The sequence below is a fragment of the Protopterus annectens genome, chromosome 4.part0 (assembly GCF_019279795.1).
Source record: "Protopterus annectens isolate FY-2018-M chromosome 4.part0, PAN1.0, whole genome shotgun sequence".
NCBI classification, from domain to species: domain Eukaryota; kingdom Metazoa; phylum Chordata; order Ceratodontiformes; family Protopteridae; genus Protopterus; species Protopterus annectens.
In genome coordinates, this window is record NC_056733.1 from 1,347,162,199 (window position 1) to 1,347,176,887 (window position 14,689).

General features: G+C 43.1%; 1 protein-coding gene across 2 annotated transcripts in view; it reads right to left on the reverse strand.

The window, feature by feature from the left end:
• LOC122799857 (grpE protein homolog 2, mitochondrial-like) overlaps positions 1 to 14,689 on the reverse strand; it is a 159,789-nt gene that overhangs the window by 115,982 nt on the left and 29,118 nt on the right. For both annotated transcript variants that reach the window (XM_044069202.1, XM_044069201.1), the window contains exon 2: positions 2,582 to 2,735. In XM_044069202.1, the coding sequence (XP_043925137.1) occupies positions 2,582 to 2,735 (154 nt within the window). The remainder of the gene's footprint in view (positions 1 to 2,581; positions 2,736 to 14,689) is intronic.

Sequence of the window (14,689 nt, forward strand, 5' to 3'; positions counted from 1 at the left end):
CTTTTCAGCAATAATCCATTCATCTCATCAGGCAAAGCAGTGATTGCAGCTTCCGACTTCCAGAGGGGGGGGGGGGGCTCCTGCAGTTTGATCATCACAGGGACAGCGAATCTTGAGAGACCATTTTTCATTCTAGTTGCACGGCTCAGTCCAGTAAGACACAGCAACTGAAAGCCTTTTCTCTTGAAAGACTGGGTTGGAGACATCCTAAGATGAGCTCACTGCCCAAGCAGTCAGCCACAGCAAAGCGTGCCGACTGCCAGTAAGCCAGGAGACTGGGGAGGGTAGGGGGCAGGCCCAACTTTCAAACTCCCTTGTGTTTAATTAAAACCAGCGTTATGCAGTATAGCTAAAGTAGAGAAAGCCTGTCAAGCTACTGAAAAAATACCTGTTGAACAGCCTCATTCACTCTGAAGATATTCAGATTGCTGCAATGCTACTTCAGTACTTGTGTATTAAAACAACCAGTCTGCAGTACAGAGATAAAAGGTACTTGGCAGCAAGGGTTATTCCAATTATTGGACTGAGACTGGTTTAAAAACTGCATAAATAGTCCACAGCAAGAACAGAACAAATTTTTCAGCATTCTCCAAAAAAATGTAAACAGGAATTATAAAGCAGCACCTCAAAAACTGTAACAAGCGATGTGCAAGGCTTGTTGCAGTAAGTTAATATGAAATAACTGGGCACACGATGCAAACAATAGCTAGGGTTACTGGATACCTTTGAATTGCTTGTGTAAAACAGACTATTCACTGTTGGACACAGACACATAATGAATGGGATCCACTTTGTGATTGCAACAGATGTCTACATAAGGAGCACGCCAGCAACCAGTGTCAAGGAGCACATCAAATGTCGAATTTATAGCACAGACTCCCCAAGGCCCAGTATATTTCAATCACCTTACTGTTTTCCTACTATCCATACTGTTTTCCTACTATCCAGGGGAAATGCCTGATGTTTTCTAACTGTGTGGAGTACACTGGCGATCGCTGAATCGAGAAAAGTATTACAGTACAGCACCGGAGCCAAACTAAAGAAAATGGCAGTTTGAGGACAAAGACTGGCATTACAAATGCAGGGACAAGAAATAGTAGGAGTTGAAAAAGCTAATCACAAGTAAGTGCATAGTCATTACTTAGCATTATTGAAAGTCAGCTTTCTCATGGAGGATTTGCATTTAACTTCATGAATGAAATTAAATATCTTAATAAAAGGTATACCTCAAACTTCACCAACTATGTAGCACTTGTTACATTGCAAATCTGGTTGTGTTAATATGGTTTAAGTACCTTGTGTTGTGTGTTGCTAGCTAATTAAAGGCTTCTGTTATGTGCTGTATAAATGCACCTAGAAGTATGACTGACAGTCAGGGTCAGGCATGACATCATACACATCCTGCACTTTTCATTCCTCTTTCGGCTTTTCCTGGTTAGGGGTCACCACAGCGGAACTCCGGTCCGCTAATGATTGGCAGTCGATTTTTATGGTTGCGAGGTGCCAGCCCGACGCCCGACCTTCAATGAAGGCACGTCCATTCACGCAGGTCGTTTGAATGCCACTCAACCGCGGGGAGGACATGCAGACTCCATACAGAGGGTGCTCCAGCAGAGAATCTAAAAACTGTAAATTAATAAAAAAAATTGTCCACTCCGGGAATCCGTGGAAGCCCATTATTTTAGCCTCAAAACCAGGAAACTGAGGAATTGAGAGGTAGGAAATGTATTGATAATTAATCTGTCTATTGCAGCAAAAAAGAGATACTGATTATTTGTATTGTAATAATTTTCATATTTCTCTAAATATCTCACATTCATTCAACACAGACAGAACTGCATAACCTCAAATGAAAGCTCACAGCTGTATTAAGAAAATCCTGCCGGTGGTATGAGTCTTCCTCGAGTGGTGACTGATATATCATGAGCTGTTGATACAACATTACACAATTAAATATTCACTGCCTTTATTTTGGCTTAAAGTCCAGTTTAAAGCATCAACTAAATGAATGCAAGAATTTAGAGAGATAATTTATCCTGAATAGTTTGCCGTTTATAATTTTCTAATTAACACTACTTGTTTGAGCTGCAAGGTAACTTCATTTTGTAAAGACTCAAGTCACACCCACTAGAAGTACACACTAACTCACTTCCTCCAGTACAACTCTTTAAAGTACTATCTGTTGAAACAATCAGAACTGAAAGAAAAGCAGTAAAACAAGAAACATAAGTGGACAACAGGTAGAGAAACCTCAGCCCATTTAGCATTCTCAGTTCCACTTCATAATGGACAAATTGCAGCTACTGAGCATTTAACTTTTTTCTTTCACTCAGGCTACACAACTGCTCCAATTTCTACTGTATGAAAGCCTCTGGGATCTGCAGACACACTTTTGTAAATACAACCTTGTCAGTGAGTCTCTGTTTTGCTTCTAAAATGTATTTGCTCATTTCAAGTGTAATTACAGTGAAAATTGTTGGCATGTTTCAGTTGGCCAAAGAAAAGAATTACTGTTAGACCATTCAACACGTCAAACAGTAACACCAACAAAACAGTCACCACAAAATTAAATTAATCTTACCGATAAATCTCGAACTTGCTCTTCTAGTTTATTTGCTCTCTGTTCAAGTGCTCTTATAGTACCAGTATGAGGGTCTTCCTGGGAGTCTTCCGTGACAGAATCTTCTCCAGTATTTTTCTGATGGACGGCAGTGCTAAAGAGCGATACAGACCCTCTGAAAAATGAAAATAAAAAAGCGCTGTTAATAAATGTACAGCAATGCTCAACACATGTATTAGTTCCTACCATTATTAACTCTACGAAGTAATGAGCAGGAGAAATAAACCACTTCCCCCAGGAAATTGTCATTTCTGGAGCTGTTTTACTAGCAGAAGTCATTTCTGTAAGTGCACATTCGTTTCAGTGTAGCCATCTGTAACTAGACAATAATGATGCTTTGCAGAAATTAACTTCTGGTCATCAAACCACCTAAAGCACAGGTGTTAGATATAAATAAATATCGATGGAGATGCAGGAGACAACTCCCTCTCCATGGAACTTCAGGGGGCACAGCACCTTCTATGTGCACTGTAGGAGACACTGTGGGGGGAGCTCCCTCCATGCGCACTGTAGGAGACATTGCAAAGGAGGGGTTCTCCCAACACAAGCACTGCTGGTGGCACTACAGAGGCATAGCTCCATCCACACACACTTTGTTGAGTCTTTCGGCTTTTCCCGGTTAGGGGTCGCCACAGTGGAACTCCAGTCCACTAAGGATTGGTAGCGGATTTTTATGTGCCGAATTACCAGCCCTGACGCACAACCTTCAACGAAGGTATGCCCATTCACGCATCCACACACACTGTTACCAGGAATTCTGGAGACCGTTTCATACACAAACTGCAGGAGACACTTCCTTCCAAATAAAAATGTGCTCTATTCAGTTAGACACAATAAATGAAGCTAAATAAACTTGCTGAATCAATATCCAGTCTGTTATCTCTTGGGAAAGAAAGAAAATGCCTCTTTCCAACAAGCCTTACCAGACCACCAAATCCACCCGATGCTATTCTGAAAATGATACTTTTACACGTATAACCATACAACCAGCCAATCATTCATCAGAACAAACTTACATTTCATACAGTATCACTTTCTATTTTATCCAATTTCACAGCACAGAAGACAGTTTTAAACACCTTTTTGATGCAAGAAAGAGAGAGCATTGAATGGAGTTTACCTAGTATTCAACAGTAGCCAGCACAGAGCATAACAAGAGCAACTTGAAACAGCTTTAAAAGTTGTAATACAATACATGCTACCACAATTGTGTGTAGCAGTGAAGTGTATTACAGCTTTAAAGCTGTTGCGGAAAGAGTTACACTTCCATTCTTGCCGTTATCAATGAACTAAAGCCAAATCAGTTAAACCTTGCAGTGTTCCTATAGTTAAAATTTCCCAGGCTACCAAACTCCTCCCCTTTACCCATAATCTCACTCACCTACACACACCCCTGTCCAGATCTCTATTAGCCTATGAAAAGAAGGATCTAAAACAGAAATGTTGAGAACAAGGGTGGGCATTAACAACAAAAAGGCCCAGGAGGTGGTAAAATACTCATTGCCCAAATAATCCAAATAAAATAGGAAACGAAAAACAAATTTAATTCACAATAAAACAAAGGCAAGCACTTTCACGGTCTATTTTCTCAACTGCTTCTTCAGACCTACATACATACAACCCCCACCCCCACCCCTATTTATATTAACAATCAACCAATCACACAATGTCATTAAAATATTGGGTTATATGCTTCATAAAAATACATTCTTCACGGTTTCAAATATTGTGCTTTCAAAGCTGGTTTCAAGGACACCATTTCATTCAGTCCAGGAAATTTGTCACTATTGTCAGGTTATCCACTCCTGTTCTCTTAACAGAAGTCAAATTCATAGTCTCCTCCAAGACTGTTACCATACATCTAGCACTAAAAACTTATGGTTTTGTCCCTTATTGTCTTCTTATTCTTGAGGTCATTGATGTGCTCTAAAATTCTATTCTTTGGACGTCTACTGGTCTTACCAACATAATAGGCATAACATTCCACACAACGGGCAAAATAAACCAAGTCCTTAGCATAACAATCTGCATAAAGGGAGGGTTAAATACGGTGTCAAGTTCTTAGTCTCAAAGAAATTCTTTAATGTCTGCAGGTCTCAGACTACAAGAGCACACAAGCAGAAAATGGGTAAAGAGCTTAAAGATGGAAGCTCAATGCAGAATACGAACAGAAAATATATCCACTAAAAAATGACTACAAATCTTGTCAGGAAGATGAGAACCAACACCCAATGATGTTCACGGCTAGTTAATAATTATTAACAACAATAAAACAATAACACACACTCTGGCTGAAAAGGAAATAGCCAACATACCAGATGACGCATTTAGTTCAAAGTTTTACTCCACACACAGTTAAAGCTATTCCACAGATTCCACATGCCAAGCCACTTCCTTTAAATGCTGTGTCAATTTCTCTTAGCCTTGTCAAACGATAAACTACAGTTGTAAACTTACAACAGTAAATGTTAGAGCAGATCAGTTGCAGTAGTATTCGAGTAATAGGAGATACACTGCAAAGGCTCAGACAAACAGCTTTCCAAAGCATTAGTGCTTCTTCCACACAACCTAGTCACGGCTACATGTTAGGGATGCAGAAAAAAAAAACAAAAACAGTGGCTAGGCTGCCAAACACTTCAGAGCTTTCTTGCCTCAGAACAGTACCCAGCTAGAGCCCTGCTAGATAGAAGCACATACACAAAACACTGCAAACAGTGCTTTGAAGCTCCATTACCCCTAATGTATTAATTCCATTTCTGTAGCAAGAAGGCAGAACAATTAAACAGTAAGCAAATGGTGTATGGTCCACATCAATGCACACATCCACTTCAGAGGGGGGAAAAGAGTAACAGTTCAAATGACCAGTGCAGGATATTGTGCAAAAAATCTGGACAAAGCCTAAAATGATGGGGGGACAAATAGGGACAGATTTTAAATATTGCTCTTACAAACTTAGAAAGTTGATAAGTATGAATTTTCTGAGGGATGTGGAGGCTTAAACTCAAATGTTTACCATTATTTAAGGACTTCAATCCTCGGCTATTTGCCAGAAAGGTACAGATTTTAGGAGGAACACACCAAAAATATGGACATTCTGCGAAAATCCATACAGTTGAGAAGTATGGTTGAACTTGCATACAATATCATAAATACACAGCCAATTATAAAACATTAAGTAAAACATATGCAACAAATCATCCTTCCTTTAACTACAATTCAGACACATACAAAAAGATTCCCCTTTCACTATAACTTCCCTCCAGCAGCTTGGCAAGAATAACTCAAAGCAGTCGCACAGCAATAACTGCAACACAGATAGCAAATCTCTAGAGATCTAACAAAACAAACATGGTAGTACAAAGACCCGCAGACTTTTTTTGTGCAGTGTGACACCAACAAACACAGCTGCAGCTCAGCTGGCTCTGATGGGAGTACTTGAAATGCAAGAAAATATTAAGTGTCAAAGACACACACCAAAATGTTTGCGAGCTGCAGGCTGGTCCCAAAACATTACTTACATCTTCTATCTAAATATCTTTTTAGCATGGTGTGTCAACTTCCTCTCCAAAAAGACAGGACAGGGCATTTTCAGTTCTCATTACCGGTAAGCTGCAAATTTAGTAAGCAACATACAGGCAACACCATTATCAGTGACCCTACAGAGTGTGGCAGAGGAGGAAACATGACACATGCAAACTACTACTGTTGCTGTACAACTGCCAACCCCACTTCCAAAACAGGCTCAGCTATGCAATACTGCATTTGGATTAAGTAATTATTAAGTCTGGTTTTCTTACGGCAAGTGGCTCAATCCCACCACTGCTCAAGTACACTGTGCATATACCATTTTCATTAACAGCAGTGAAGTCTCATTTAGCATGCTTTATGTTCCTCATTTCATGTCTAATGCAACCATATGAAACTTTGCCTTTGCAGTCTTCTACTGGAAGGATAGAATGTACTCTGTTGACTACAACATACCAACAGTTCTTGGGATTACAGAGTGCACACACCATTTCCAGACACACAATATCCACAAAGTACCCATCAGGCTGGATCATCATCTTTACTCCACTATGAAAGACCACTTCTCTGGTTTACCAACAAAAACCACCTATGCTGCAATACCGTGGGCCACATAAACACTTATACAATCAAAAGATCCTACTGGCTACATGCCAAAGTCCTCTTTTCTGTGTGAATCAAACAAAAAGTCAGAGTGCAACGTAGTCAGCAAGTAAACCAGTCCAAGCAGTTTTAAGTTACTGAGACACAAGCAGCTTTGTGTAGCTCTACAAAGGAAGAGAAGAGAAAAACTTTGCACATTTCCGGGAGCTGGAAGGTGGCATACAGCATGTATGTATTAAGAACACCAGCATTTTGTGAGTTAAAGTGGATGTGTACATGTGTTAAACATAAGAACTGTGCATAAGCATATGAAAGGCTGTGAGAAACAAAGAGTTGTACAATGCTATGGACCACTGCCAAAGTTCCACACTAAGCAAACACTTTGTATCTCAGTGCACTAGCAGTCAAGACGGGTTACAAGCATACTAATGCGTCTGTAGCAGCCCACTGCCGTGCATACTTCATTACAGGTAAGAAGACATACATGCATTGGGTAAAGTTCACCCCATGTGCAGGAGCACTGATCCACAAGCACTGAAAATGACCTTGGAAATTCCTGGACAGCAAAGCCAAAAAAGAAGTTGTCTTACCATAACGTTCCATCTGTGTTGATCTTTGTTCATTCATTACAGACAAGACCTCTGTTCCGTCCTCTGAACAGATACAGCCATTTCCAAGCGTGCGCAAGCCAAAAACTCTCAGCTAAGAACCTACCCACAATGCCCCTCTCCTAGTTACTCCAGATCGAGTTTGCCCACCCTAGTAAAAGATGTAGTTACAGAAAAAATATTCCTGAGCACCATAGAACCAAAAGATGTTCGTCCCCTGGAGGCCAAATCCAATTTGTAATGAGATATAAAAGGTATGAGGTCTTGCCCAAGTGCCTGCTGTGCAAATATCATCCAGACAGGCTCTGGAATGAAAAGCTACAGAAGTAGCCATAGATCTGGTAGAACGAGCCTTTATTCTGGAAGGTAAGGATAGCTTATTCTGTTGGTAGATAAAGGTAATGACGTTTCTAAGCCAAGAAGATAAAGTCACTTTGGAAACAGGTTTAACCAATCTGGGTCCTGCAAAGGCCACAAACAATTGTTCTGTTTTCCTGAAAGATTTAGTCCTGTCCAAATAACAATGAAGCTGCCGGTGCACATCAAGGGTGTGCAAAAGGTACTCCCCTCTCTAGCTATGCCTTGGGAAGAAAACCGGCAGGTCAATAGATTGGTTAATGGAAAAGCCAGAAATGACCTTGGCCAAGAAAGAAGGGTCAGTACAAAGGGACACCCTATCCGTGTGGAAGATAAAGTAAGGACTCTGACACTCAAGGCCTGCAGCTCAGACACTCTTCTCACTTAGGTGAGAGCTACTAGAAGTATGTTTTTCCATGACAAAAATTTCAAATCACATGAATCAAAGGACTCTAAGGGAAAACCTGTGAGAGACTGAAGCACCAGAGTCAAGTCCCAGGGTTCTAGGGGAGGCTTGACCGGAGGTTTAACATATAATACTCTCTTCAAAAATGTCTTGCATAGGCGGTGACATAACTGAAGAATTATCATCATCAAGACCATTATGAAAACTGGCAATAGCTGCTAAATGTACAGCTATCGCCGAAGCGGAGGTTCCTGCATGTAAAGAGAGTAGTCAGGTGTTGTAGGATCAATAGGCATAGAGAAAGGGTCTAAGTTCTGGTCTTTGGCCCAAATAAAGAACCTAGTCCATTTACGAGAATAAACCTTTCTAGTGGAAGGTTTTGTGTGAGGCCAGAAGAATTTTACAAACAGGAGATGGGATGTCAGACAGCCTGGCAATTACTGGAAGTGGAGGAACCAAGCTGCGAGCTGGAGACTGTGCAGGTTCGGATGAATCAGTCCCAGTGGATGAGATAACAGGTCCTGGGAATGATCCAGGATCCACGGGCTGTGAATCAGATGAGGCCATAGAAACGGGAACCAGACTTGACGTGGCCAGTAGGGAGCAATGAGGATCATTTTGCTTTTCAACCTCAAGATTTCTGGAGAAATTTTGGAATGAGGGGAAATGGGGTAAAGGCATACAGAAGACCCAAGGGTCAATCGTGCGTTAGAGTGTCCCCTTGGTGGATCCAACTGAGGGGGGATCAAGGCAAAATAGCTGCATTTGTAGTATAGAGGGGAAACAAACAGGTTGCAGTAAGGCTTGCCCCAATGTTAGAAGATCTGATCTGCTATTACAGGGTTGAGGGACCACTCATGAGGCATCAAGATGTTCCTGCTCAGATTGTCCGCAATAAGGTTGGAACTCCCAGGAATGTGTGTTGCTATAAGAAAGCAACTGGAAGCTATCACCCAGTGCCAAATCCTCATGGCTTCCCGACACAGGTGGCAAGATCTGGTTCCGCCTTGCTTGTGGATAAACCAGACGACCGACATGTTGGTCCCCGAGGGTAGGGATGCATGGAACGCTTGCAATGCTAAGAGAACTGCCCTCAGTTTCAGGACATTTATGTGCAAGTTGGCCTCGACGGGGGTCCAGGTGCCTTGGACAGTCTTTTCCTGGAAATGCCCCCCCCACCCTAACACTGAAGCTTCTGTGGTCACCGTGACTCGGGGAAGACAGAACGTTGTGGTTTCATCCACCATAGCATTTCTTCCTTGCAATGGTTTGTAAGGCACATCATGTGGCTGAGTGGGTGGGTTAATGACCATTGTGTGGAAAGGAGCCATTGCAGATTCTCATGTGCAGTCTCGTCAGTGGTACTAACGTAATGGCAGCTGCCATGGAGCCCAAGAGTTGCAGTACAAAATGTGCTGGTACATGTGTGCGAGGAAGAAGGTCTTGGATTTGGCGTCTTATTTTCAAAAGCCTGTGAGGGGGGGGGGGGGGAGAAGCTTGACGGGATGTTGTGTCGAAGACCGCTCCAATAAATTCCAGTGTCATGAACATCTGAGATTTGTCTTTGTTGATTGTAATCCCCATGCGGAGAGTGAGACCTTGAGTGTAAGAGAGGCTGCGGACTAGGAGATTCCTGGTCGGAGAGGTAAGGAGCCAATTGTCTAGACAGGGAAACACCTGGAATCCTTATAGTCGAAGAGGAGCTACCACAACTGCCATACATTTGGTGAACACTCGGGGGGGGGGGGGGTCTGTCGAGAGACCGAATGGCAGTGCCCTGAACTGGTAGTGATTGGCTCCCAGCCAGAAGTGGAAAAACCTCCAGGAGCGGTGATCCATCTTTATGTGGTAGTACGCCATCCTGGAGGTCTACAGAGCACATCCAATTGTCCCTCCCTAGGAAGGGAAGAATGGACTAACTGTGGCTATCCGGAATTTTTGAGGTTTGATAAATTTGTTCAGTAGGCTGAGATCCAGGATTTGTCTCCAGTCCCGTCTTTTTGGCACTAAAAAGAACCTAGAGTAAAACTAGGACCCTGTCTGGCCTGGTGACTCTTTCTTAGCAGCTTTTCTATTTCTAAGGCTGCTAATTCCCTCTGATTGGGTGGTACATCAGGGATTCGACTGACTGGTCTGGGAGTTAAATCTAATGGTATTTGGTAGCCTCTGGATATTATTCTCTGCACCCAAACGTCAGTAGTAATAAAATGCCAGGCTGGTAGATGGAGAAAAACGACTGACTGCTTCCAGAGGAAAGCAATCGGGCCGCTGCTCAGGAGTGCTGGTAGGGTCTGCCAGAGAAAGAATCTCTGGTGCCCTAGTTACGCAGACCCCCCCCTACCCCAAAAGGAGTCTTCCATACGAGTTGCCCCCTCTGCCCTGGGGGGATTGTTCACGAGCATCATGAAAGGATCCTTGAGATTTCTTGAACCACATCTTTCCTCCCTTCTGGTTCCTGGAGTAGGATGTCTGGGGGTTGGAAAAGCGTATGCCCACAGAAGACAAGGTCTTTCCGTCTTTCTCACTACGTGCAAGTGTAAGTGCAGATTCGTCGACAGGTGCATTGACGAAGGAAGATTTAAAGAGGTCTGAAGTCACAAAACCGCAGCCAAGAATTAAATCTTATGACAACACCAGATGCGGCAGCTCGAGCTGCCCCCTTGGTGGTGTGAGATAATCAAATGCATAGAGGAATTTGAGATGGATTCAAGGGTAGCTAGCTGCGAGGCGACAGTGTCACACACCTCATTAGGCAATACCCCCACCGAAGAGGATTTGGAAATTAGGTCTCTTTGGAGGAGAGTAAAGTGGGCCAGATAGTTCAGCAACCGAATGGTGAAGGTCGCTGAAGCATAGGTCCGCTTCCCTTGTCTGTCCATGGTCCGGGACTCGCTGTTTGGAGGATGGACTGTTGAACTACCTTCTGTCAGTTCCCTCTTGGTGGCCACCGCCACGACCATAGAATCAACTGTCAACTGCTTGGACCAGTGGGCTGGTCTTCAGGTGTAGATGAAATTGGCCTCCAGGGGACAGGTTCTACATTGTCAGAGGCCTTCCAGGCATGCTGCACAATTAGTTTAACAAGGTCATCTGCTGGTGGGTTCCCCAGGAAGTAGATGGCTAGGCACGGAAGGCCTGCAGGAGCACTGATTCCTCAGAAGGGTTAGAGAACTTCCATTCCCTACGTTGTTGGATTTCGAGAATGTCTCAGAATGAAACGTTGTCTGGGGGATGACATGGGGACCCTTCCCCGTCATCACAATCAGTGCCTTCTGTGATAGATTCCTCCATGGAATCAAGGTGCTTCGCTTCCTCTTGCACCGTTTCTTCCGGGGTGGGTCTCAAGTGGGATCTTCTGCAGATGACTCCTGAGAAGGGGTTCCCTTCAAAGGGGGTTCTTGCGACTCCCATGCCTGGGGACCAGACATAGCGGGTTGGGAGAGGTGCATGCTAGGGGAGGTTTCCGATACGGATGTCATTGATGCTGACTGTGAGCCTTCGGAATGAAGGATCCTTTCCAACACCTGTACAGCAGGCCCACTTGAGGAGGGATGGCAGCCTTGAACTGGGAGGGGCAACCTCAGAACCGGGATCACACCTCGAAGAGCCCACCTCCAGTTGAGGGGTTCTGAGAGAACTGGAAGCAGTCAGAACCATGGACAGATGGTGCCAGCAAGAAAATAGGTGCTGGTCTAGGTACCAAGGTACGGACAAGCCCAAGCACCGCACCGAGAAAGCATTGGCTCCATTGGAGCTGAAGCAGCAAGCGTGGTTTGTATCAGAGGAAACCCTGCTCTCTGTAATCAGGGTGGATGCTGGAGGAGGATAAACGGGGGAAGAAGACGTGGTAAAAGATTGAGCCATGAGGGACGGAAGTCTAGCTGGAATGGGCAATCCCCTAGCTGCCAGAAGCTGGTCTACAACCTGCACTAAGTCTAGATCAGAAAAACTCCTAGTGGATCTAAAGGATGCTGTTTAAGGGGAATCAGGTCTTTCTAGAAAGGGGCTAAACGTTTGCCCCCAAAAAGGGTCGTACGTTGGAGAATATCTGTCGGCACAGTGGCCGGGGATGGTGCAGAGGCATGTACACTCAATTGGAGCCGATGTGGGAACCAAGGATGGCACCAAAGTCAGTGGTGCCATGGTTGGAACCAAAACAGGAGTGGATATCATGGTTGGCACCAAAGGAGAGAACACAAGAGCCTGGTGCCGAAGAGATCTGCACCGAGGGTGCCAGTGAAGCACGGAGCAGACTCTGTTCCGTAACAAACAGATGCAGGAACTGAGTGACTCCATTTTTCCTTATGTTTTTTGGTCTTAGGAGGGGGAGAGACCTCAGACCCAGATAGAGCCTCTGAGAAAGGGGTCTTGAGTAAACCTTTTAAAATAAGTTTATTCTTACGTTCTGCTAGTGTCCGATTACTAAAACTAGCACAAATGTCACAGTCAGCTTTAATATGATCCACGTCCAAACAGTAGACAACGGACATGTGTATCCGAGTTGGGCATCTAACGTCCGCACTTGTCACACAGTTTAAATCCCAAAAATCCCAACTTAACTTTGTCTAACATGGTAAGGTAACAATGCTATTCTATAGGGAGAAAATACCAGTGGTTATTTTAAAGAATACCACTAGTAAAAAGGGAAGGCCTGAAAAAATAGGAGAGAGGGACAGTACCAAAAAAGGTAAAAAATTAAAATTACCAAGGAAAAGGGTAGGAAATAGGCTTAGGTTATAGGCGACCGTGAGAAAAGGCTAACTTGACTAAAAAAGAAAAACTAAACAGTCATAAAATTAACAATTGTCTACTTAGCTTTGAGAGGGACGGCTAACACGTCTGATTAGGAACATGGCAAACGAGATCTGGAGCAACTAGGAGAGGGGTATTGTGGGTAGGTTCTTAGCAGAGAGTTTTTGGATTGAGCAAGCTGGGAAACAGCCGTATTGATTCTGAGGATGGAACCGAGGTCCTATCTGTAATGAATAAACAAAGATTTCCAACATCAGATGTTCAGTTCAACTCATGTTTTACTGATGGGAGGGATATGTACAAGTTGATGTCACACTGCACTACAGTGTTTGGACCACAGGTAGATTACTAAATAAGGCACCTTGTTTATGACATACCCATGTCCCCCTCTACATGAGGTCTGTAAACTTCCTGAAATCTTGCATTTGGAAACAATCATGTAGCACAGACAATTACAACTATATTCTTGGGGGTGAACCACTACCTGTAATCTAGGGTTAGATTCCCCCACTGTGTGCATCTGACAGTCTGTAGCCAAACAATTTCATTGTGCACACACCTGGATGTGGCCATCGCCCAGCTGACTGAACAGGGAGAGGACACTACCAGAACAGCCAGGAAGCAGTTTCTGGACCTCATTAACTAGAAGTTCAATGAGCAGTCACCTGTACTCGCAGCAAGTGCAGACACAGGGAAAAAAGTAATGGAATAGGACAGTGGCACTCTTTAGAATAAAGCAAATGTTAGAAAGATGACTGAACAAAAAAAGAAAAAATAGACAGATGAATGTTTTGTAAGGGGTAAATTCCATGTGCCTGTGAACTTTCACCTCAGCAGTCAATGTACTCTGGCACATAATTTGTTAGTTAAGCTCTTTCAGAACTAAAACGCAAGACACTTCAAAACATTTATTCGGTTAGAAAAGTTTACTAAAAGGAGTACTGCATCACACAACTTTTTTTTTTTTTTGAACAGTGTTGGTACTTGGTTTTTGGATGTTTTTGTTTACTCTCCTTAAACAGAATACATTCAACCTCACGGAAAAGGCAAAATGTTTACATACAACTGCTACCTATACAATCCATTAAGTTGTACATGGGCTGTTTACTATAGTAATTCCCACCTCTGTAAAATCTTAGAATGTACAAACGTAACCACTGTTTGTATACAAAATGTAACAACTCTGTATTTAACCGGAACTTACTATAATGCAAGCAAATGGAGATTCTCCCCAGGCCTCCACTGAAAATGGGTATTACCCAGTCAGACTTTCCCTGATAAACAAAGACAATAAATAGATGGATAAATAAAATTATTGTATACAGTTTTGGTATATGGATTTGCAACCCAATAGTCTAGGGACAGACTTCATTAAATGTTATGTCTTACCATAATGTTCCACCTGTAGAGTTGATCTTTGTTCATTCATTACTGATGGGACAGAATCCCCAGCTACCTGTATCCCTGGAAGGCCCTCATGGAAGGACATTCCTGAGTACCATGGAACCAAAAGAAGCTCTAACTCTTGTGGCCAAATCCAATTTGTAATGAAGGATAAAAGTATGGGGTTTGGCCCAAGTTGCAGATGAACAAATATTGAGGGAAGCCCTAGCATGGAAAGCTGCTGAAGTTGCCACAGACCTTGTAGAATGGGCTTTCACTCTGAGGCAAGGTGATGAGGTTCTTGTTGTAGACAACCGGATGACCTAGCCTTGGTCCAGAAAAGGATTTACAGGTAGATTTTGTTCTGTCCAGATATGTGAACATCCAGGGAATGCAGGCAATACTCTCCCTTGTTAGAATGATTAGGAAAGAATA